The sequence below is a fragment of the Tachypleus tridentatus genome, chromosome 2, assembly GCF_004210375.1.
Source record: "Tachypleus tridentatus isolate NWPU-2018 chromosome 2, ASM421037v1, whole genome shotgun sequence".
Taxonomy (NCBI): domain Eukaryota; kingdom Metazoa; phylum Arthropoda; class Merostomata; order Xiphosura; family Limulidae; genus Tachypleus; species Tachypleus tridentatus.
The window spans coordinates 93,552,609-93,578,446 of record NC_134826.1 but is presented as its reverse complement, the minus strand read 5'-3'; the positions used below and the strand labels follow the sequence as shown (position 1 = coordinate 93,578,446).

Here is a 25,838-nt window from a genome sequence, read left to right as displayed (position 1 = left end):
ATGAAATATTTCAAATATTTAAAAAAATCATTACATAGCGAGTTGCTAAAGAAAAATAAATGACGTGTGATGAACGACAATAATGATCTGTGAAAAAGTCTTGTTTTCAAAAGTTTAATGGCTAATTAACCGCTAGACAATCACAGTCAGACTTGCTATCTCACTTTGGGTTTCAGAGAAAATGTCAGCACGCAGGCAGTGTGAAACCCTCATTTTCGGATAGTACGACACACGTCCACGTGACGTCTTTTCACTGCATGAGTGCCAGTAACGAGGCAGCCAGATTTCTTTATTTATACCCCCAGAAAGGAGAAGGAATGATAGTTCGTCTTCGTGCACAGTGGTACCTGGCTATTTAGGGATTCTACAGTAAGAAAATAGGAGCCCAGTTGATGTAGGTACTTTGGCAGCTGGTCGTTCTCCGACAACCTTATAGGTGTCAATTGTTTCCTCCGCATAACAGCGTGTATAAAGTTTATTCTTCCCTCTCACACGCATATTGAGACGCCAAACAAACAATTCCACAAATATGTTTTTCTTTAATTTAATTTTCTATTGTAAATAACAGCATAACATGGAAGGTCACAACTAACTGCTGGTCAATTAAAGAAAGACGTCAGTTTTGTCTGGAAATGAATCTCGAGGAGGAGAGAGAACAATTTGAGTGTCCTTTAATGGCCAGGGAATGTCCAGCAGCCCATCCCAAGTCGTAGTGGGCCTACTAAGAATCTTGAAATGCAGGGAAAGCAGTCTCGATGTGCTAGGTGTCGTTACTATTGTCGTACTGGTTCGACGTATGTTTTCTCACACATTGGACTCTGTGGTTTAGTTGTGGGCTACACTATCATGGGAGCCTTCACTTTCGAAACACTTGAAGCTCTTAACGAGAAGATAAAACGTGAAGAGATTAGAAACAAGCGGTCGGCGGTCATAGAAGCCCTGTGGGACATTACGACGGAAACAAACGTTTTGCGAGAGGCCAACTGGACATTTCAAGCAGCAGCCGCGCTCAGGGACTTTGAGTGGACTTTGATAAAAGCTGTTAGGAAGGAAGGCTACGACGGTAAAGATGAGCCTCCCTTACAATGGAACTTCTCTGGTGCACTGTTGTATTCCATCATTGTCATCACCACTATTGGTAAATATTCTGCTATCTTATTGTGCTACATGTTACGTCAGCTGCTCAGTAAAGCAGTATATTGTCTAACATTGTAGCATTTTGTTCAGTAAAACATGCACGTCATCTAGCATTACAACATTTTAGTTAATGAAACGTTTATATCGTCTAGCAGTGTAATACTTGAGTAAAATATGTTTGATATAATATTGTAACAATTTGGTTACTAAAACGTGTATATCGTCTAGTAGCCTAATATTTTAGTATGTAGAATGTGTACATCATATAACATTTTGATAGCGAATCATATTTAATCTAACATCGCAGTATTTTGGTTAATAAATTGTTACGTCATATAACACTGACATTATGGTCAGTAACTATATAATACTACTAAGCATTGTAACATTGTGATCATTACAAACAGTACGTTCCGAACTAGACGTTAGACTGATCAGATGTTCCAAAACAATGCTGTTTTTAGAATGTTATCCTTGTATGTACTCCAATGTATTTTTTTGAGACGCCTAAATTACCCGTTTTTCATTTCTATCAATAATTAACATTTCATATTTGTATTCAGTATTCTGTTCCTCTGGCAACCGGGGAATCAATAAGTACTATTTTTATTCAGTTTTTTTTTTTTTTAAACTGAGGAAGGAAATTATCACAAAGCTTGAAATCACTCAACATAAATTTTATTTTTCCTCTAAACTTGGCCATAAGAGAGGCTGTAACATATGACATGATCATGCACAGAACAGAACAAAGAGAGACGTGTATGGCAGGTACTGGTGGTCACAGCCAGTGTTCGACTTTAAGGTCGTGTTATTTAAAGTCACTCAAGAATAAACGTGAATAACAATTGGTAAAAATTTCATGCCAAACTCATGGCTAACAAGAAATTATACTAAAACATTCACTCATTTGTCACAGCAGTAATGTAAGTGGAAATAAATGTTTCATTGGTTGGTATTTATTATTTACATAAGTGATTGTTCATAATTTTCTTATAAAAAAGGGGGTTCCTATTTTCGATATCTGAAAATTGTAGTATGTTCCATTCATGTGATGTGAAAATTTGTTCACTTTAACATCAGAGACAGTAGCCAAAGTTCACATTTCTTATTTTTGATTGAAACTGCGCTTTCTTATACCACACGTAAAATGCACATTTCTGTATTTTACCTAACGTGCTTTGTTTAACAGAATCTTTTACATTTACCGATCCTAGCTAACCCGCTTTTTTTTCCAACTATTACACTCGCAGATATGAAAGTTAAAACAGTTAAAAATGTTCTTACCCAACATAATCTCTTTGCCGTATCGCACGTGCAAGCCAAAGTATGAAGTTAATTTATTTGTTTTGTTTGTTTGTTTTTTTAATTTCGCACAAAGCTACTCGAGGGTTATCTGTGCTAGCCGTCCCTAATTGAGCAGTGTAAGACTAGACGGAAGGCAGCTAGTCATCACCACCCACCGCCAACTTTAGGCTACTCTTTTACCAACAAATAGTGGGATTGACCGCACATTTTAATGCCCCCACGGCTGAAAGGGCGAGCATGTTTGGCGCGATGGGGATGCGAATCCGCGACCCTCAGATTACAAGGGCCTTAACACGCTTGGCCATGCCGGGCCTATTTATTTCATAGCGAAAAGGTATCTGCACTCTACTAATAGTGATTAATCAAACCAAGAATTTTATTGTTGGAAGCCTGTAAACTTACTGTTGACCCATCGAGTGCCCTAAAAGTGCCCAGAAAGATTTTACCTTGTGGACTTCCTTTATGTTACAATATAATATAATAAAGGAAATATATACATATAATAATGGAATAACTTAGACAACAAATACAATTTTTATTTCTAGAAATAATAAATCACGAGCCATCTTGTTATACTTCTAACACACAGACACAAAAACATGAACATTTCATTTTGTGTGCTCCGTTTCCTATTGTATTTACCGAAACAATATACATAATTAGAGCATGAATCTGAAAGCATTTATATTTATAAATTTCATATCTTTTGTCTCCTCGTTGTCTTTTACATTCATTTTATAGTAGGCTCTCGTTTCTTTTTATAACTATATAAAATATATTTATACATAAGTAGGTAATGATTTTTTTTTTCAAATATTAGAGGCGCATAGTCTAAATTGTAAATGGTTATCATCACAGTTTGTTTGGTTGATTTGTTTTATATTTCGCACGAAGTTGTACTAGGGTTGTATGTCTAATTTTGTAGTATTGGGCTACTCAACACCACTAACTCCTGGTACACTCTTTACAACCGAATAGTGGAATTAACTGTAACTTTTCAGCCCCCACGGCTGAAAAGGAGAATATGTTCGGGTACGGGATTCGAACCCACGACTCTCGAGCACTGACTATCAGTCCATGTCAATTCCACTATACGTTAGTAAACGAATAATTCAAAAGTTGGTGGTGGGTAGTGATGATTAGCTGCCTTCTCTCTAGCCTTACATTGCAAAATTAGTGACGACCAGCGCAGATAGCCCTCGTGTAGCTTTGCGCGAAATTCCAAAAACAAAACAAACATTTCAAAGACAAGATTAAGATTACCATAAAACTGTCGGCGAGTCATGATAACAGGCAAGTAGGGTTCAAACATGAGGAAATGTGGTCATCAAAAATATGACAAATAATAACCAATAATCTATTAACTATTTTAGTGTCATTTTTATGGAACAGTATGTTTCAAACATTTAAATATCTTTTAAACGTCAAATTCAAAGTCTAAATGGGAAGAAATGCCTACTTTCAAGTCGGGTGTACCGGAATAATGTACCAAGTAGAACTTGTAGTTTAACCTTATCGGGTGTATTGAGAGGGTTTAACTAGCTTAACATAGTAAAAACAGATTGGTGTGTTTTAATTCAGTCGTGTTAATGTAGATTAACGTGGTCGAGGGTATCGGTATACTCTATTTAGCAGGGCATGTCGAAGTAGCTTAAACTAATTGGGTACATCTATATGATATAAGCTGATTGGCTGTGTTGGCGTAGGCCAGTTAATGAATATCTCGATGTGGTTTAATTAGTAGGGTGTATCAATGTCATTTAACCTAGTCGGATGTAACAGTGCAGTTTAACGTCGTCGAGTGTATCTGTGTGATTTAATCTAGCCAAATATATCAGTGTAGCTTAACCTAGTCAGGTGTGTTGATATAGTTTACCCTATACGGCTGTATGTGTGTAGCTTAACATAGTCAGATGTGTCGATGTAGTTAGGCCTAGTTGAATTTGTCGGTGTGGTTTATTTAATCGTGTATATTAATGTTATTTGATCCAGTCAGGTGTATCAGCGTAGTTTAACATAGTCAGATTTGTCGGAGTAGTTTAAGCAAATCGGGAATGTCAAAGAGGTTTAACCCAGCTAAAGTGTTAGTGTAAGTTGACAACTCAGGTGTGTCGATATACAGTGTGTCGATGTCGTGTGAGGTAGTCGTGTATATCACTATAGTTCAACCTAACTGGATGTGTTGGTGTAATTTAACCTAATCGTGTGTGTCGAAGCATTTTAACCCACGTGGATATGGCAGTGTAACTTATTTGAGTCGGGTGTATTGGAATAGTCTAAGCTAATCGGGTATGTCGACGAGATTTAATCTAATCAAATGTGTTTGTGTGGTTTAACAAATAGTGTGTGTCGATGTTGTTTATTTTAGTCGGTGTACTTTAACCTAGTTGGGTGTGTTGGTGTAGCTTAATCTAATTCGGTGTATCTCTGTGATTTAACTTGTAGGGTGTATCAGTATAGTTTAAACTAGCCGTGTGTGTCGGAGTAGTTTAAAATAGTCAAGAATGTCGATGTGATTTAAGTAGTCAAGTGTGTAGATGTGGATTAACCACGTCGGTATAATTTCATTCAGTCAGATGTTTTGGTATAATTTAACCTACTAGGGTGTGTCCGTATGGTTTAACTAATTATGTATCGATATAATTTAACCCACTCAGGTTTGTTACTGTAGTTTAAACTCTCCAACGTGTCAGTTCAGATTTACCTAGTTGAGTGTATCGGTGTAGCTTAAGTAATCGGGTGTGTCGGTGTGGTATATAATCTATGCGGTGTGTCGATTTGGTTTAATCTACTCGTGTATATCGGTATGGTTTAATTATTTGGGTGTGTTGGTGTAGTTTAACCTAGTCTAGTGCATCGATATAGTTTAAGTTGTCAAATATGTCGATATGGTTTAACTTAGTTGGTGGTTCCTTGAAGTAGATTCATTTACGCGGTGAAAGAACCTCCTATGGAATGCTCTATATCTTCAGTTTACCTCCGCTGGGATCCAAACATCAGCCTATGTGTTTGTAGTGCGTAACATCCTGTGAATGGGAAGTGAGAATCCTTCTAATCGAGGGGTATCATGGAAGAACCATTTTATATCAGTAGCACTTCAACACATCATTTTGACCTTGTATTCATGTAGACGGATAGCCTTGGGGTAGCTTCCCTAGGGTCAGTCGGTTGGTTCTGTTGGACTAGGGTCAACTAAACACCAGTGTTGGACGTTTTCAATGGGCGTTGTGGACGTTATGTGGTGTTTGAGTATATTACCCATAAAAACCCTGGCATATCTACAATGATTTACTTAATGATTATCGGTTTAATGCCTGTCCTTGTAGGTGGTGTTCGTGGTGGGTGGTTCAGTGACTACTGAAGTTTCTAAAGTTTTATGGGTCCTTCAACAAGCACCTTTCCTTCCCAATACTGATAGAAAAGTGACCACCTTTAAAAGATTATGAACAGCAGCCATTACTTCAGTTCGTACCTCTAGCTAGTTTCTTCATTCTGCACTCTTTGTTTTACAAATCTTTAGGGCAAATGTCTCCCTTTTTCGCTCAGAATGGATTGGAGGGGCTTTCTGGTTCTCCAAAGTCAGTTAAGAAGCTGTGTTTTGAAGGCATCTTAGTAGAAACGTCTATATCAAAACACAGTAAACTCCTCCTGAAATCAGACACAATTAGGGATATACTTATTGAGGTTACTCTCCATGATACTTTGAATTTTTTTAAGAGGAGTTATTGAGATAGATTTTAAAAAATATTCCCGCATCGGAGCTACTCAATGGTTTCTCCAGTCAAGGTGTTTCTACAGTGAGACGTATCTTCACTTGTTAAGATGGAGTTATGGTGCTAATCAGTATTCTTGTATTGACGTTTAGATCGCCACGTCCGCCTGTTATTGTTAAGGCAGGTTATTTGAATTGTGAGGTACGGATCCAGCCCTTGAGGGCGTTATTATATTACGGCTAATCCCACTATTCATTAGTAAAATAGTAGCCCAAAAGTTGGCGGTGGATGGTAATGACTAGCTGCCTTCCCTCTAGTCTTACACTGCTAAATTAAGGACGACTAGCACAGCTAGCTCTCTTGTAGCTTTGTGCGAAATTCAAGACAATTGTATGGTACGATCTTATATTCCTAACCTTCTCAGATATTTCCAGTGTCAACAGCTCGGAAATTCTGAGGCATATTGTCTTGATTCTTTGATGTGTGCTCGTTGTGGAAGCAAAGACTATGATATCTACGAATGTCAACTAGACTGGACCCTCACTGTGTCAATCATGGTGGTTTCCACCCCTTTTTATTTCGGTCTTGCCTTAATTAGATAGAAAAGAAAAAGGTACAACGTTTACACACTGTTAATAATATCCCTTATCTCAAAGCTCAGAAGTTGGTGTCTCCTGTTCCATCTTAGACATCTGTTACATCTTTCACTCACTAAGTAAAACGTCTTTTGCACTCCTGCTGGTTGTCTGGCATGAGGTTTATTGAAAAGTAACTTAAGACTTCTCTTACTGGCTTGTTGGAGTAAACCACAGAAAACAGTTTTTATTAATTTTTGCCACCAGTATGGTTTCCACCCTAATCCTGAGCTTTGTCCTGGCGGTGTTGTTCTTACTGTAGCTCCTGTGATGAAGTTCTTTGGGTTGTTTTTTAACTGCAAGCTGATTTTTATTATTCACATTAAGCAGCTCCGTGTCAAGTGTACATGAACACTGAACATTCTCCATGTCCTCTTGTCCACCACTTGGGAGTGTATATGTTCTATGCTTAAGATATATCATGCCTTCATGTGTTTCAAGCAGATATGGGTCTCTTGTTTATGGTTCTCCCAGGTCGTCTGCCCTGACGGTGTTGAATTTGAATTCTATAAACAATCTGGGGCTTTGACCATGCATTGGATTTTCCGCATTTCGCCAGTCCAGTGTCTGTGCACTAAGTTCCACGAGCCTCAGTTTCACTTCCACAGTTTGCAACTTTCTGTTCAATATGTTACCAAGCTTCAATACTTACCATAGCATCATAGCTAAAGTTGTGTCTTTCTTACTCGGTGGTCTGTGCTCTTTCAGAATAGATGGTCTGCTATTCCTTCTTTTGGCTTTTGCATCAATACACAACTGGATGAATTGGGTCTATCATTAGATGATGTTGCTGAGTTCAATGATCAGCTCATCCCACCATGACTCATTACCATCCCCACAAGTGACATATATGTATAAAAGATATTTAAGATGTGTTAAAATAGTTTCAGATACCTTCGGTATACATCATTTTCAGCGAGAATTAATCTTGTTTCCGAGGAAACATCCCCTAACCCCATCTTTCTCCTCCAAAAGCAGTACGCCCCTTTATAGATTTCTACATAAACATCTGATGTGTCAATTAAATTGTACATATTTGTTTTATATCACATGAAATGCCAGTGTGTATATCCCCCGGGTTCTGAAAGGACAGGTAAACATATCGCATAAATTAAAGGGATATTAGCTGTAATGAGAAACCCCAAAAACCTTCAGAGCGAAATATCTTCTTACCGTTATACTATATCTATATCTTGGAGGATACCTAATTCGGTGGCTTAGTGGTAGCCTGAGGGCTTATGAAATTTAAAATCAGGTTTGTATTCTCGAGATGGGCGCAGCTAAGATAGTTCATAATGTAGCTTTCCCTTAACAATAAACGAAATAATATTTTCTATGAGAGAAAGACAAATAGACAGACACAGTACAGTTCACAATAAAGCCAAATAATACTTGGCCGGAATTCTATTGGCGGGAATCGTTAATCACCAGGTTAGCTCTTTGATTGAGTTTGATTACTATTACGTGAAACCCTAAGATCTATTCTTTGTCACGCAAAATGTACATTAGCATTTAACTATAGACCACTGAAGTACGAAAATAAAAGTAAAAAAATGTAATGTTAACTTTTATAGATCGAAATTAAAAATAATACGTTGTCGCTAGAAAATGCTGTTTAAAGAATTTGTTGCTGGAAAAGTTAGAGAACTAGGCAGCGAAATTAAAATTACGAAACTCAAATGAACGTTCTGAGTCCCTAATTTAGCAGTGTAAGACTAGAGGAAAGGCAGCTAGTCATCAACACCCACCGCCAACTCTTGGGATACTCTTTTACCAACGAATAGTGGGATTGACCGTCACATTATAACGCCCCCACGGCTGAAAGGGCGAGCATGTTTGGTGCGACCGGGATGTGAACCCGTGACCCTCAAATTACGAGTTGCACGCCTTAACACGCTTGACCGTGCCAGGCCTTATGTTTTAGCAATAGCATACTAATTATATTAGTTAGTCATAAGACATCAGTATTAGACCTGTTATATTTTTAAACCTATCTTATTTACCTAGTCCTTTAAGGATTTTTACGAATTAGAAGAATGTTAATAATATTTTGACCTCACCATATTCGCGACATTCATTGCCGATGATACATTTCGCTCATTAAGCCTAATATCTTTTTTTATATATAAATATAATTATAATCATGCTTTGCCAGCTGAAAAAAAGCGTTTACCCCATATTAACTGTAATTTAAAAAAAATGGCTTACATAAATAATTTCCGGACCCTACAGTGTTTTTGTATCCCTGTCAGCCTGAAGAGTTCGGTATTGAACGAAACACACCGTCGGCAATGGATCTGACGAACATAATATGATTATAATATTATTATAATATTCTGTTGTAACTATTGAAAGTCCATACGGAATTAGATAAATAATTTAGTGTTTAAAAATATAACAGCATACTAATGCAATTGTAATCATGTTTTGTCAACTTGACAAAAGGCGTTCACATTGTAACAATTGTAATAATATATAAACATGAAAAGTTGAAAGTTAGTTAATAATTGACTACGACAGTTACTTTAGTGTCTCAACTTCTTATCTAAATGGTTTTCAAAAGTATGGCCAACCAAAACCTCTGAAAAAATGGTATATATTGTGAGTTTTATCAATTAATTTTCACAGGTCGAATTAAAAAATTACCTTGGATTTTTATATTAGACTTAGTCGAGATGTGTTATATTCTGTTAAAAGAAATGAGCTAAGTTTGTCTAACGTAAGCCTAACAGGCTAATTGGAGATTTAAGAATGCCTTGATAATGTAAAATTTATGTTTAGTATGCATAGCGAATTATTCAACTAGTTAAAATGTGCAGTCAGTAAAACCATAAAGATGTCAGTATTATTTTAACACTGAAGTTTAATATAACTTAAGTTCAAGCCAGTGCGAAGTTAGCCTGAAAAAGGAAAAGAACAATGATCTTTTAGCTACTTCGTTAACTAATTACTTCGACCTCGAGTTATTTTATATAAAGAATTCCTGAATACTATAAATTAGACTTATGAGTATAATCCAATAATTTTAAACATTTATAAAGTAATTATGTAAAAATCGTTTAATTATAAAATAATGTTCATCAATATTTGTATTTAAGTTATCAGTTCATTGCATTTCCTCATGAGTCGACGATAAGTGGTAAATATATAAAAATAAAATAGACAAAAATTAGAATATTACTTATAAAATCTATACTCGTAAAGCTGGCACAAATAATTAAAGCCAACTTAAAACGCAAAACCTCGGAGTTTGGGTTCAATTCGCTGCAGGTTATCTGACACGGGTAGCCCATTCTGTAGCTTTCCTCTGAAGAACAAACATCAGTTCGTATTGAAGAACATCTTATTTAAAAATTATTTAGCTTTATTTGTATATTTTAAGTTATTATTATATACTCCAAGTGTAGTGTCTATTGAGAAAAAATATGGAAACCTCGAATATATTACGAGATCCAAAACAGATGTACATGATCCTTGAAACTTAAAATTCAGAATCAGAAAATTAATTACTGGAAAAGACGTTGTAAAGCTACTTTTGAACTAATTTAAATATAGTAGAATCTCAAGAAATTGAGGTGATATTACATGTAAACATTATTTTACATAATTTTGACGCGTTTCTACCAATACATAGAATAAAATACTTGAAAAAAAACAAACCCGATAGGGCCAAACTCCGAGTATGATAGATGTAAACTAATAGCAGATCAGATTGTGATGACTGTTGTTTACTTGCTTAAATTGTAGAATGTCTATAATATTAATACGTCTTTAGTAAAACTTATATTAATAATTATTTGTTTCTTATAAAGTGAATATATGGTGAAGTTCTTGACTGAAAAACTAAAATAAGTGGCATATCTTAGTGTTATGCTCGAGACAAAACTGAATGATTTCGTGACCCACTCAAACTATTTATAACTTTACCAAAAAAACGCATCTCAAAAGATTAAGCTAAAAAAGTAGTTATAGTTATAATACGCTGGTAAATGCAAGCTGTTGTTGCAAATGTGCGCTGCTGTGAATGTTATATAACATTATATTAGAAGAACTGATATCACACTAATTTTGTTTCTATAACTTTTGTCACTTAAAGGAAATGTAAGTAGAGTCATTCTCCCCCCAAGTCTGCATTTTGAAATGACACTTATTTTTATATTCAAACCAGTGAAAAATAGAAATAAATAAATCAGAAGAATACTTATTAAATTAATACATTTTCAAGCTGATATAGATACTTTAAAACAAGTGGTGAGCGCCATTTAAAAACAGCAACGCAGAAAACCACCGAGTGACTTTCACATTGACCCGGCATGGCCAAGCGCGTAAGGCGTGCGACTCGTAATCCGAGGGTCGCGGGTTCGCGTCGCGCTAAACATGCTCGCCCTCCCAGCCGTGGGGGCGTTATAATGTGACGGTCAATCCCACTATTCGTTGGTAAAAGAGTAGCCCAAGAGTTGGCGGTGGGTGGTGATGACTAGCTGCCTTCCCTCTAGTCTTACACTGCTAAATTAGGGACGGCTAGCACAGATAGCCCTCGAGTAGCTTTGTGCGAAATTCCAAAAAAAACAAAGACTTTCACATCAGGGAGTCTTTCTAAGGTTTCACACTCAATCAGTTCCGTCATTAACTCAACAACTGGATAGAATTACTAGATGAAACTTTTCAGGAGTAAAATAAATACAATATATTTCTCTCTGTATATATAAAAGCAGTGAGTATTATATCTGTAATCGTATAGAAATACAGACTTTGCGACCAGGCGATACAGTGATCCATTAAATACTTTCTTTTCATAAAACGCTAGTCACGTACGCCTCTACCTCCCCAACATCATACCCTGATTTTTAAACTTTTATTTGTATTTTTAGGAGGCGAACTAGAAATGAAATATCTATTGGGTATATATTCTTCTTTTACGCCATTTTTGTTGTTGTTTTGTCTCTCACTTAGTCTCAGTTTGAGGTTTCTGTGCTGATCAACCTCTTCTCTTGATATATTTTGAACAATGAATTAACAACTTTTCTTTCCAAAAGTAGAAAAAGAATTTAAAGTGCGAAAACTATTTAACTTTAACTTGTGTACAAGGAAATATTTCGTCCACGCTGTGATTATACACTACTGTAAACCTGTTAAGCGAGTTTTAAAGTGAACCATAATTGTCAGTTAACGATGTTAGTGATAGAAAGATTTGAAAAAACCAGCAAGAGTCAACAGTAACAACAACAATAAAAAAGAACTTTGAACATCACATGCAAATATTGTTAAACAACAATTCATTTTACTAAACCACTGATAAGTCTTTAGTAATGTTGCGAGGGGCCGGCATGGCCTAGCGCGTTAAGGCGTGCACTTCGTAATCTGAGGGTCGCGGGTTCGCGCCCGAGTCGCGCCAAACATGCTCGCCCTCCCAGCCGTGGGGGCGTTATAATGTGACGATCAATCTCACTATTCGTTGGTAAAAGAGTAGCCCAAGAGTTAGCGGTGGGTGGTGATGACTAGCTGCCTTTCCTCTAGTCTTACACTACTAAATTAGGGACGGCTAGCACAGATAGCCCTCGAGTAGCTTTGTGCGAAATTCCAAAACAAACAAACAGTAATGTTGCGTATCTTGTGTACGTGTGTGTAAATTTGTTTGTTGGTTTATTTTAGTTTGTTGTTAAGCACAAACCTAAACAAACGATATTTAACTCGATATTTAACGTTACAAACCCTCAGACTTATCTCTAGGCCACTGAGGTGTACTGTGTGTGTGTGTATTAATAATATAAATATAATTTTTGGTTAGAAAATCAAGCAAAAAATATTGTCGTTTAATTCTCAATATTTCTATCTTTTCATTTTAGGTTATGGCAATATTGCCCCCAAGACATCATGGGGTAAAATGGTCACTATCCTCTACGCCATTATTGGAATACCGCTGATGCTTCTATGTTTGTCCAACATCGGGAATGCAATGGCACATTCTTTTAAGTTCATCTACTGGAAGGTTTGCTGTTTTCTCTGCGTTAAGCCACACAAAACGCAAAGAGAAACCAAATCTTCCTTTCGTCAGAGTGCTCGTTATTTGACCGACGGGAACCCTCTCTCGGACTTTGAGGACACTATGAGTGGAAGTAGTTACCATACCGTCCCAGGAGATGGTGTATCAGGGAGAGATTACATCCCCCATTCCCCTACGTCTCCTACTTTTATCGGACGAAGCACTCCCCGTTTTTCAGTATCCCCACCATCATCCCCCACTCGAAGAAGACCGTATAATGATCCTGATGACACTAAACAAGCTCCGGTAATAACTAACAAGTACGTTATGCAGGGTAGGGAGGATTTTTCTTTTGAGTCTTCTACATTACCTAGGGTTCGAACCGAGCAGCCTAGTTTATACGGCCGATTAACCGAGTCTCACCGTGTAGACCAGTGTAGTTGGGGAAACCGTCATCAGGAGAATACAGTAGATCTGGACCTAATAGAGGAGGAATCTGGGTCCGAGAATAGCGACGAAGGAGAAGAAGTCACTGTTCCTATATGGCTCTGCTCAGCAGTTGTAATTGGTTACATCTGTGGTGGGGCGGTACTTTTTACTATATGGGAGGGTTGGAACTTCTTAGATAGTTCTTATTTTTGTTTCATTACTTTAACAACTATTGGGTTTGGAGATTTAGTCCCAGGCACAGCCGTTTTATCTGAGGATGCCCAGTTGACCCTTGGTTTGTGCGCCCTCTATCTACTATTTGGCATGGCTCTTTTGGCGATGTCTTTTAACTTGGTACAGGAGGAGGTCACGAGGTCGGTAAAGTGTGTGGGGCGGAGAATCGGAATACTATCGGAAGAAGATGACGACGGCAACTAAAGCTAAATCCGCTGTTGTTTCAAGACACCCGGATCTAGATCTGTCACGCTCAACAGCTTGATATCTTTGATAACTAAATGATTTCGTTACGAAATACATAGCTTGGTATTCGTGGAAACAAAAGCAAGAGTTAGGTGAAAGGGAAATGATCTAAAATGCTAGAAGAATGTTGCAAAGCGGGTTCCAGGCCCGGGTGTGTAAGGAAATTGATTAGTTGTAAATGACAATAAACATAAGAGTAATCCACAACATGGAATATGTATAGATGGAGATCTGATTACTTATTTTGTAACAATAGGTTACATAAAACACAATCATTTCATTTAGTATGTATTTGAGTGTTTGTTTTCCAATGCATATTCATACTAAACATCCACCTGTTTTAAAGTATCAATCATAAAGCCAGGCTACAATATGGCTAGCAACATTTTGAAACACTTGACTCTCAAATGGCCCATTACAAGTTGTACACACTAAAATATTTTCTACTACGCTTCACAAACGCCAGTAAACATTATAACTTTCATAATTTTAGGACGCACAACTTTGTTTACAATATTTTTTGTAGTTATGCATAAAGCCACACAATTTAAATGCAAAAACGGCTCGTTTGGGTTGAGAAAATATTTTACATAGAAGAGCGAACAACGTTTCGACCTTCTTCGGTCATCGTCAGGTTCACAAAGAAAGAGGTAACTGACCGGAAGCTGACCATATGTTTGAAAGGGGTTGTGTAAGCTTTGAAAGCTTCCGGTCAGTACCTCTTTCTTTGTGAACCTGACGATGACCGAAGAAGGTCGAAACGTTGTTCGCTCTTCTATGTAAAATATTTTCTCAACCCAAACGAGCCGTTTTTGCATTTAAATTTCTCAACAAGTGGGTTTCTCGACATCACAGAAAGCTAGACAATGGTTTTCTGTAATCTGTACATCACGAGTATCGAAACCCGGCTTCTAGTTTCCACTGAGGGGAGGAGCTTTTTATCATTAGAATCTTTAGCGTATTTCAGTGATTCTGCAATACATTCACCATGCAATTTCTCAATATTCTTAATTAACGCATTTTGTTTAAAAAGAAAAATAATATATATAACTTATTTCTAACTTGTTTGTTTTTTAGCTTGCCCTTCATATTTTCTAACATCAGAATGAGCTGGGTATAGATTATTGATTAGCGTGCCGTGTTGCCTATCAGTAAATCTGAAGTTTACCTTACCATACTGCAAACATTCTCCCATTTTCAGTTGTAAGTATGTTACAAGAGTAACAGTTCATCCCGATGTTCATTTCAAGCTTTTATGACTAAGGGCGATGCTTCGCCTGGCCGTTTAGTCCATGCACGCATAAAGCATCGTTACGTAGGACATACCACAATGTAACACCATAGAACTTGAAGTATGCTTGAAAAGTGCTAAAAAGGAGTTAATGAAAGAAAATATCATAAACAGGTGCTACAAAAGCTGCTGATGGAATTGATGCTCACAAACAAGTGCTACAAAAGCAGCCAATGAAAGTGGAGCTCACAAGCAGGTGACGAAAATACGTAATCACGTTAAAAGCTAAAATATATAGATACTTTAGATTTTTAAACATCTTATACAATCCCAAATGTTAAATAATCTAAAGATTTTATGTATGATAAATAATACAATATTTAAACTTATTACATCAATGAAAATTTTAAAACAAATTCGTTTAACAACAAATTATAAGCACATCAAATAACAGTAATACACATTACACCTTGTCATTACACTATCTCTGTTTGTAATATAAAATCTTAAAATGCCGAACATTAAACCTAAGTGAACGTAAGATATTAAAATGTACAGTCATATAGTATTGATATAATATGTTGCTTACTAATGTTGAAGTGAGAAAGGCTGTGAAAGGATAGGGTGGATGGAAGAAAAATGTTTAATTCTTTTATTTCCAACGAGTATATTAATCAATAGACAAGTTAATCACATTATCAGGTAGTGTTTACATCGAGTATATTAATCAATAGACAAGTTAATCACATTATCAGGTAGTGTTTACATCGAGTATATTAATCAATAGACAATCAGGTAGTGTTTACATCAACACTCATACAACGAGTTGATGTTAAAATCACTGTTAGACCGAGAAATGAATACTCTCTACATAATCCCCACACTATCAGCTAACGAGTTGAAAGGTACATAGCGGGTCTATACACAGATTGACAGAGAGGGGGGGGGGGTTACTTATGAGATTAAAAGCTAACATATATTTTGCTAAGCACAATCAGCATGAATTTCATAATAACATAACTTTTAACTTTTTACATCACACAAATAGAAGATTCGGCAGAATCCTCTTGGCGTTGAGGGGGATTAATGTAGTCAGCTCATTAACGAGATGAATAAATTGATAAGCAATTCTATATACTTAGAACATTATATCAGACTAAGATCTGAAAAGTAAAGATTAGATATTCATTACATTATCAAATTAAACGTTTGAGTAAGGTTCTATACAGCAAATACACACTTAGAATAGCAGTTGGTAAATTAAGATCATATTAAGATGAGAGTTGTTAAGCAATGTTAGACAAAAAAACCCAAAAAAAAAACGATAAATAATATTCAAATACATCGTATATTGTAAGACTAGAATTGATAAATAATGATTACATTGTAAATATAGTCAGATTCAGATTAGTTAAGTAATGTCACATGAAGATACGGTAAGTAACGTTTATATAAAGTCCGTACGTTGTTAGACGGGAGACGATGAGTAATGATTACATTACATCAGATTAACGGTGTAAGTAACTTCAGAATGAATGGTATCTATATAGTCCAAACTTTATCAGACAAGGATTTATAAGTTTGTTTTGTTGGCTTTTAATTACGCGCAAAGCTACACGAGGGCTATCAGCGGTAGCCGTTCCTAATTTAGCACTGTAAGACTAGAGGGAAGGCAGCTAGTCATCACAACCCACCGTCAACTCTTGGGCTACTCTTTTACCAACGAATAGTGGGATTGACCGTCACATTATAACGCCCCAACGGCTAAAAAGGCGAGCATGTTTGGTGCGACGGGGATGCGAACCCGCGACCCTCAGATTACGAGTCGCACTCCTTACCCACCTGGCCATGCCTGGCCCTTACAGATGAAAGATAACGACGGAGATGTGAACCCGCGACCCTCAGATTACGAGTCGCACTCCTTACCCACCTGGCCATGCCTGGCCCTTACAGATGAAAGATAACGCGTTTACCCGCAACGTACTGTTGTGTGTATATATCTGCAATAGTTGCCTTCTGTAACTGTTGAAGATAACAGTGAATTAATCAACAGTACTGTTTTAGTACTGACTTCGTTAAGTTTTAAAATGTATATATATTTCTTTAACGTTATATTTTTAAATTTAAATACTTCATTTTGTAAAGTAATTGTTTAAATGCTCAGCCATTTAACTAATACTAACACTCTGTTATTAGCTATGCATTGTCAAAAGGTTTTACCATATATTTCAACGACTCGTTGTTTGGTTCGCATTGTGACACGAGATGTCCAGCCAATCAGGTACAGGTTCCGTCACAGACAATTAAGTGATTGAATTCGAATTCTGCATTCCAGGGATTGAGGGAAAGGAAAAACTTACTGGAGCTGAACCTAACCCAAATGTATCTTTGCCTTCCTTGTAGTTCTTTCACCCAACGAAAAGTTCAAAGGTTTTTGTTACACTTCCGAAACAGTACAGTAAGTGTGTCCACACGATGGAAGACATATACCCTTCAGTTTTGTATCTAGCTTATTACATAACATTCGCCAGTAACAGACTGGCGTCGCCCCTGGTCAGGTGCATGCCTCAGCTACTGTTTCCAACGCACGGCAGATCAGAACGTCAGCTGCACGTGGCGTAATGGTGCTGAGGCAACGTGATGCAATGGTGAGCATTGAATATGTTGGCAAACAAGACAGCGTGTGAGAACGGATTGCTTAAATACACGCCTATGCACATTTCTTATCAATTAAAAACATTCTAGAATAGTGTATGCATGTGTATGTGAATTCAGAGGCAAGCAATACATACATACATGAACGTTTTGAAATTCTGTTACTCATCTTTCATTCTAAAAAAGCTTAAAGCTGCCGAACTGTCGTGACAAGTTCAATTCTTATGCTTTCTTCACTTCTTCACATCAACTAGATGTAGTGAAAAGTAAAGATATTTTCGTACTGTAGATAACAAAACCCAAAACATGACTAGCTGGACCTGGAGTTTTGAGTAGTGTCAACTCTCATAATGAAAGTTTAAAATATTGACACAAAACTACTGTTATTTTCTGAGAAACAAAAAGTAACAGAATTTTACACTAGTCGGATTAAATACAACTACTAGAATGTACAAAATAAACAAGGAAAGTTGTCTCAATATCTTCACTGATTTATTTTTCTATATTTTTACATTTTAAAGAGTTTAATACTCGGTTTTTGATTACCTACGTCGTCCGTTGAGCCTTTCTGCTTGTTTGTACTTAAGCACAAAGCTACAAAATGGGGTTTCTTTGCTGCACCGACCACGATTATTGAACCCAGTTTTAGCTTTTAAGTTCAAAGGCTTACCGCTAAGTCACTGAGGGGTGAGCCTTTCTCAATGATATGTGGAACATCTATTTACCAATATAGCAAATTAATATTTGAAAATTATCTACTGACCTTAAAATGAGGTTGATATAAGAAATGTGGTAAACGTGGTGTGTGGAATGATGATGCGTCAACTTAGTTAAAAAATTTAGTAATTTCGAAAATTACACTGTGTAACAAAATTTTTACTTTTTCTTGTTCCTGGCCAGAAAATGTTATATCCTAATTGCTTATGCCTAAAGTAAATAAAAAAGACCTACTTTCCTCTTCAAACTTCGCTTTTGTGACCTGGTTAATGAAATTTTCAAATTTCCCCATTTTCCAGAACATTCCAGGTAGATTCAGTGATGAGAAGCTGATAAAGAATTTTCTCGAACTTATTCTCGAAGAATTGTCAAGAATATTTTAGAATTTTCTAGAACTTTCCATAGTAATATATATATACTCTTCAAAACAAGAAACGCAAAAGGGATATTTTTTTTATTTTAAAGAGAAATATATGTAATAACGTTACAAGCTCAGAGTATGTGATGTTATACGTGTTAAGTTTGTTTGTTTTGGAATTTCGCACAAAGCTACTCGAGGGCTATCTGCGCTAGCCGTCCCTAATTTAGCAGTGTAAGACTAGAGGGAAGGCAGCTAGTCATCACCACCCACCGCCAACTCTTGGGCTACTCTTTTACCAACGAATAGTGGGATTGACCGCACATTATAACGCCCCCACGGCTGAAAGGGCGAGCATGTTTAGCGCGACGCGGGCGCGAACCCGCGACCCTCGGATTACGAGTCGCACGCCTTACGCGTTAGGCCATGCCAGGCCCTACACGTGTTAAGGCACTGATTGTCAGACCAAAATGACAAAAAAAGTTGTGCACTTTGAAAACGGAGGAAAACATCGGATTTTTCGCCAAAAAGCATGCGTGTCCAATAAATTTGTTTGAGAGATCTGCATATTCTGCAAGTGCAACATGTGCAAAATCCCTATAAAAGTGACGGGTTCTCGGTTTCCATAGCTCAGTGTTAAGCCACCGACACGCAATACAGTTACGCCAAGACTGACTGAAGCACAACGCAACAACGCCGTTGGTCGCTTGGAAGCAGGCGAATCTCGATCAGATGTTACCAGAGCTGTGAATGTCCACCCAAGCACCATCACAAGGCTATGGAATCGTCACCAACAACATGGATCAACTCGTGACTGTTCACGATCTGGCAGACCTCGTGTGACTACTCCCGCACAAGATCGCTACATCCGGTTACGTCACCTTCGGGATAGGACCACCACTGCGACGTCTACTGCCTCAACCATACCAGGGCTGCGTAGGATTTCCGATCAGACCGTACGCAACCGTCTACGAGATGCAGGAATCCTACCTCGACGTCCAGTCAGAGGCGTCATCCTCACCCAGCAACATTGTCAAGCACGGCTGCAGTGGACTCAGGCACATCAGGTATGGCCTCATCGACGATGGAGGCATGTTTGGTTCAGCAATGAATCACGTTTTATGCTTCGTAGGCAGGATGGAAGGACCCGTGTTTACCGTGGCCGAGGTGAACGTTTTGCAGCAAACTGTGTGCAGAATGTTGACAGTTATGGAGGTGGTAGCGTCATGATGTGGGCTGCCATCGCCTACAATGCCAGAACAGACCTTTTGCACATTCGAGGGAATCTTACAGCTCAACGATACGTCGACGAGATTATTAAGCCCCATGTGCAACCCATCATGGTGAACGTCAACGACGTTTTTCAACATGACAACGCCCGTCCTCACACAGCTCGACTCACCACTATCTTCTTGAGACACCACAACATCAACGTTCTTCCCTGGCCCTCCAGATCACCAGATTTAAACCCCATCGAACATCTTTGGAACGAGTTGGATCGACGTCTGCGACGGCGACAACCTCAACCGCAGACTCTACCTCAGCTTGCAGCAGCTTTGCAGGCTGAGTGGACAGCCATTCCACAGGATGTGATTCGTCATCTCATCGCTTCCATGGGCAGGAGATGCCAAGCAGTTATTGATGCTCACGGGGGGCATACTCGTTATTGACGTTGAGTGACGTTAAACTTCACCTAGTGAGCGTGGACTTCGCCTTTGCAGACTTTGGATGTTCAGCAGTGAATGTACAAAGTTTCACACATGTCATACAGAACTACCCGGAATAAACTTGTTAACAATTTGTCTCATATTTTGCCTTTCAGTTTAGTTCTAGCTGCCTAAGTGAACACATAGACCTACAGTTACGACAGAAAGTGTTCGTACTTGCGTCCCGAGTAGTTTTTTGCTTATAACTTTAAAAGTATCACGATTAGGCTAATAGGCGTATACTATATTTTAAATATTATATTAACACACACTACATAAATTTTTTATGTAAATTAAACGACAAATAAATTGTTTATAAACAAATAACCAAAAATAGGAGGAGCAGAATGTGTGAAAAAACTGATATTCCCTTAAAAATTTTGTTTAGTTTGGCGAATAAACTACATTATACCATTCCAAAACTAGACACTGGGTTCATAATTATTGGAATTTAGCCAGCAAAAAAATTTACTTCCAGCATTTTAGCGCCGTCTCCGTCATTATCTGCTTGGTCATCATGGCAAACAGGAAACGACTGTCCAGCTATTTAAAAAACCGAATTATTCTAAAATACCAGTCTCGTGTGTCTCTTTCCGGTATTGCTACACAACTTAATGTACCGAAATCTACTGTTCAAAGCATAATTGCCAAGTTTAAGCTTACAGGATCAACTACTGACCTCCCTCGTTCCGAACGCCAAACCAAAATTTCAGAGAGAACCAAGAGGAAGGTTCTCAGAGAAGTTAGTAGGAACCCTCGTTTAACACGTAATAACATACAGAAACTGGTAAGGGAAACTGGGGTTGAAGTAAGCACTTCCACAGTTACAAACATGCCACACTCATTCTGGGTTCAAAACCTGCCGTCCTCGTAGAACTCCATATTTAAAGCCTGTTCATTTAGAAGCACGATTGAGGTATGCAAGAAAGCATGTAGATAAACCCTTTACCCATTGGAAGAGTATTCTTTGATCAGACGAGACTAAAATCGAGCTTTTCGGCCACAATGATGTTCGCTATATTTTCCGTAATCTTCCAAAGAACACCGTCCCTACAGTTAAACACGGACGTGGCTCGATCATGCTATGGGGTTCCTTCAGCTCTTCTTGTGTAGACAGCCTTCACCGCGTCAACGAAATCATGAAAAAAAGACGAGTACGTTGATACATTAGGCACTTATATCAAGAATGATGCTCGGAACTTGTGACTTGGGCGTCGTTGGATCTTCCAGCACGACAATGACCCTAAGCACACATCGAAATATGTGCAATCCTGGTTGCAGAGGGACCATATAAGCGTTTTGGAGTGGCCATCGCAGTCACCTGATCTCAACCCAGTTGAAAACGTTTGGCATGAGTTGAAGACCAGGGTTCATCAGCGTCATCCGAAAAACTTGCAAGAGTTGGAGGCCTTCTATAAAGAAGAAAATACCAGTCGAGTATCGTCAAACGATCATGGAGGGCTATGAGGAGAGATTGTGCCAAATAATTCACCTGAAAGGCTACACAACTGACCATTAAAGTAGACGCACGAACACTTTCTGCCCCTCCTATGATGGGTTATTTGTTTATAAACAGTTTATTTGTCGTTCAATTTACATAAAAATGTATGTAAATGTATGTTAGTATAATATTTATAATATACTATAGTTTCATTATCCTAATCGTGATACTTTTTAAGTTATGAGGAAAAAACTATTCACGGCGTAGGGGTACGAAAACTTTCTGTCGTAACTGTATCTGATTTTATCAGAGATATGGCATCAAAAAGCTGCAAGCATTCTTCAGGTACATTCTGCTATGTATGTGGCCAATTTATCAAGACAAGAGCGAAAACATACTCTGTGACAGCATCTGCTAAAATGTGTGAAGCCTACAAGGCATATTTCGGCATGCCTGTTGGGGACCAACACAAACCCTGGGTACCTCATTTTACCTACGAGCACTGTAAAAAAAAAGAACTATAGAAGGTAAGACGGACAATTTTTGCTTACTTGAATAGTAAGATTTTATATTATACAAATTTTAGACCTTTTAAAATTTAAATATCTTTTTATGCACCTCAAAGAGAAATATAACAGCGTCAAGACCTTGCTAGAAGCCTTGAAGTATGATGAGTATGGCTGGGAGGTTATCGGAGACTTCAAAATGGTGGCATTCCTGATGGGTCTCCAAGGAGGCTTTACCAAGTTTCCCTGTTATCTTTGCCTTTGGGACAGCAGGGACACTGCAGCGCACTACAACAGGAAACACTGACCACAACGGACCGAGTTCTCTGTAGGGAGGTACAATGTTAAGTGTGAGCCACTAGTGGACCTCCAGAAGGTGTTGTTCTTACTACTGCACATAAATTTGGGTCTTATTAAACAATTTGTCACAGCTCTCGATAAGGAGTCTGCAGCCTTCAAGTACCTTCAAGACTTCTTCCCTAAGCTGTCTGAGGCAAAGGTCAAACAGCTGGTGTCTTCGTTGGACCACAAATAAAAAAGATTCTGGAGTGCACAGAATTCCCCAAGATGCTCAGTAGGAAGGAAGAAAAAAGCTTGGGGTAGTTTTGTCACAGTGATTCAGTGCTTCTTGGACAATCACAAGGCCGAAAATTATGTGGAACTCATGAAACTTTGTAGAATGGAAAGCAACTGCCTGTTGTGGAGACACAAGTGTAGAGGATGACGTTTCAAAAGTCTTCTGTCTTTCATCTTCAAGTTCTTTACACTTGTGTTTCCACAACAGATAGTTGCCGTCCATCCTACAAAGTTTCGTCATGAATACTATGCCTAAATAATCTATCAAAGAATATGTGGAACTCGTTGGAGCTCTGGTGAAGAACTACGGCAAAATGGGCTGCAGGATGTCCCTGAAAGTCCATATCCTTAACGCTCATCTTAATAAATTAAAGGAAAATATGGGAGCATACTCAGAGGAGCTAGGCGAGCGCTTCCACCAAGATATACTGGACTTTGAACGCCGCTACCAAGGAGCATATAACAAAAACATGATAGGAGACTATATCTGGGGGGTGATACGTGAAAGTGATTTATATTACAGTCGCAAATCTCGAAAAACTACTCGTTTCTAAACAATTTTGTTCATTTTTGTATAACTTTAGTACAAATACATGTAAATCTTGATTCATATATTGTTTTCTTCAGACCTTATGTAAATGAAAATGTACAAATTTGCCTGTTTTTACATAGAAAATAGGTTAATTTCTAAATTTCATTATCCAGGTCACAAAAGCAAAGTTTGAAGAGAATAAAGGCCATTTTCTGTACTTTTACAACATAAGCAATTAAGAAATAACACATACTATCCAGGAACACAATTTGTGTTACATAGTGTTATATATCTGCGTGGAAACTGGTCCAAGGTCATAAGAGTTGTAACTTTAGCAACAAAAGATAGGTACGTACTTCAGATAATGTTCTTTCATTGTATTTTATATCTAAGAACCTATACTTGACAACTACTTCTTTAATGTGAAACTAATCATGTAGGAAAATATTTGTACATTTACATTAAAAAGGTAGTATCGTCCATTTAAGTGTATAAATGATGCGGAATCGCGTTTTCCTCAGGCCAAATTATATTTTATTTCTTAAACCACGCAACAGACTACCTCAGCTGTGATCGCTGCAGGTATAGAAATAACGCATTTTAGCTTTACAAAGTATTTAGCTTACCGTTGAGCCGCTAGAGGTCAAGCCAAATTTTAAATCTTATCCTAGAATTGCTTATGGGGTCTATACATCCCACTAACTTAACACATTTTTCTAAACTGTTTGTGCACCAAGTTCTTTGTTAGTCTATAACTTTACTGGTTGCACAGTACCTACAAGGGCCACACATATACAAGTAAATAAATTTACTATTTCTTTTAATTTTACAAATTAATCCTATTAATAAATTTTCGGTCCAAGACGTGTTGAAAATGAACGATTTGACTCAATATTCTGTATTGTAAAAAGTGTGTTTGTGTGTTTTTCTTATAGCAAAGCCACAAAGGGCTATCTGCTCAGCCCACCGAGGGGAATCGAACCCCTGATTTTAGCGATGTAAATCCGGAGACATACCGCTGTACAAGCGGGGGGCATTGTAAAAAGCGCGAAATAAAAAATGATTTAATATGCGGTCTTCACCTGTAGTAAGTATTACAAAAATAACTCAGTAATTCGAAGATTCGTAGTTTCTTAATTAAACAGAGAATACAATTAAATATGATCATACGTACTTTAGATATTCTTAAATTCCTAACACATCATGATTTATTATTTGTTTTACAGCAAAGCTGCATTGGGCTATCTCTTGTGTCCACCGCAGATATTCAAATCCCGGATTTTAGCATTGTAAGTCGATAAACTTACTGCTGTCCCATCGGGAGCCATGATTTACGAAATGTGTATATTAATACATATATCAGAATAACTCGTCACGTGATTAATCGGATAACAGATATTTCTTTTAGGACTCACCCCTACCTCTAAATTACTCAAAGTTTGCCTAAGTTCCAAATGAGGCTTTTGCTTTGTATGCAAATAATAACAAAAGTTGTCAGAACGTATTATCAGTATTTTTCATTTAAGTAAACATTTAAAAAATAATACCCCTGTGGGCCAGGGATTAGGTTACGGATTTACTATGCTAAAATCCAGAGTTCAGTATTGCAGGCAGAGAGAACGCAAACACCCAGTTGATTTGCGCTAAAATGGCAATCAGAAAATTAAGTTTAATTTAGTATAATAGAATTCACGAAACACAATTAAAGTTGCGATTTTATAGCACTTGTATTTGCCTTCCAAAATTACCTCTCCTTTCTTTTTTGGCAATAAGTGGGAAGCAGCGGGATTATTTAGTATATTTACTTTACTGCCATCTAGTGTGCTTCTTTTAAAGTTTGTTTGTTATCTCGTAACACTACCTATAATCTCCCTGCATATATGGTTATTGTGTGATTGTACTTTCTAAAGCTAGATTTTAAAATTTCGTTTAATATTACATTTTACCTGGTAAACAACAGATTACATCATGGGAAATCAAACTATGAGGTAAAAATTAAACTTAACCAAGGTAAGCATAAAGACATGAACATTTTAACATGCTTGAATAAGGCAGCACATTATACTATTATGATAATATTTACGCAAACGACAATTTATTAGTATAATTTGTTTGTTTGTTTTGCATTTCGCGCAATAACTACACGAGGGCTACCTGCGCTAGCCGTTTCTAATTTAGCAGTGTAAGACGAGAGGGAAGGCAGCTAGTCATCACCACCCACCACCAACTCTTAGGTTACTCTTTTTACCAACGAGTAGTGGGATTGACCGTCATGTTATAACGCCCCCACGGCTTAAAGGGTGAGCATGTTTGGTGTGATGGAGGCTCGAACCCGCGGCCCTCAGATTAAGAGTCAGCGCCTAAACCACCTTGTCATACCTTGTAAATTAGGAATAGCTAGCGCAGATAGCCCTCAAGTGGCTTTGCGGATAAT

At 37.6% G+C, this 25,838-nt stretch overlaps 1 protein-coding gene and 1 long non-coding RNA gene across 3 annotated transcripts in view; one reads left to right on the top strand and one right to left on the bottom strand.

Moving 5' to 3' along the window:
• LOC143244573 (uncharacterized) overlaps positions 1–25,838 on the bottom strand; it is a 53,394-nt gene that overhangs the window by 12,208 nt on the left and 15,348 nt on the right. The window contains exon 1 of one of the 2 annotated variants that reach the window (XR_013025210.1): positions 17,134–17,570. The exons of the other annotated variant lie outside the window; for it this stretch is intronic. This is a non-coding gene — a long non-coding RNA (uncharacterized LOC143244573). Of the gene's footprint in view, positions 1–17,133; positions 17,571–25,838 lie in introns of those variants that run through there. 2 annotated transcript variants of the gene reach the window in all.
• On the top strand, positions 380–13,891 carry LOC143244570 (potassium channel subfamily K member 18-like). Its single transcript, XM_076489501.1, has 2 exons — positions 380–1,138; positions 12,637–13,891. The coding sequence occupies exons 1-2, from the start codon at positions 736–738 to the stop codon at positions 13,638–13,640; spliced, it is 1,407 nt and encodes a 468-aa protein (XP_076345616.1). The 5' UTR covers positions 380–735; the 3' UTR covers positions 13,641–13,891.

Excerpts from the sequence above, each read along its gene's own strand:
- LOC143244570 (XM_076489501.1), top strand. The coding sequence starts at position 736 with ATGCAGGGAAAGCAGTCTCGATGTGCTAGGTGTCGTTACTATTGTCGT. Across the intron at positions 1,139-12,636 it reads CATTGTCATCACCACTATTG|GTTATGGCAATATTGCCCCC; the intron begins GTAAATATTCTG and ends TTTTCATTTTAG.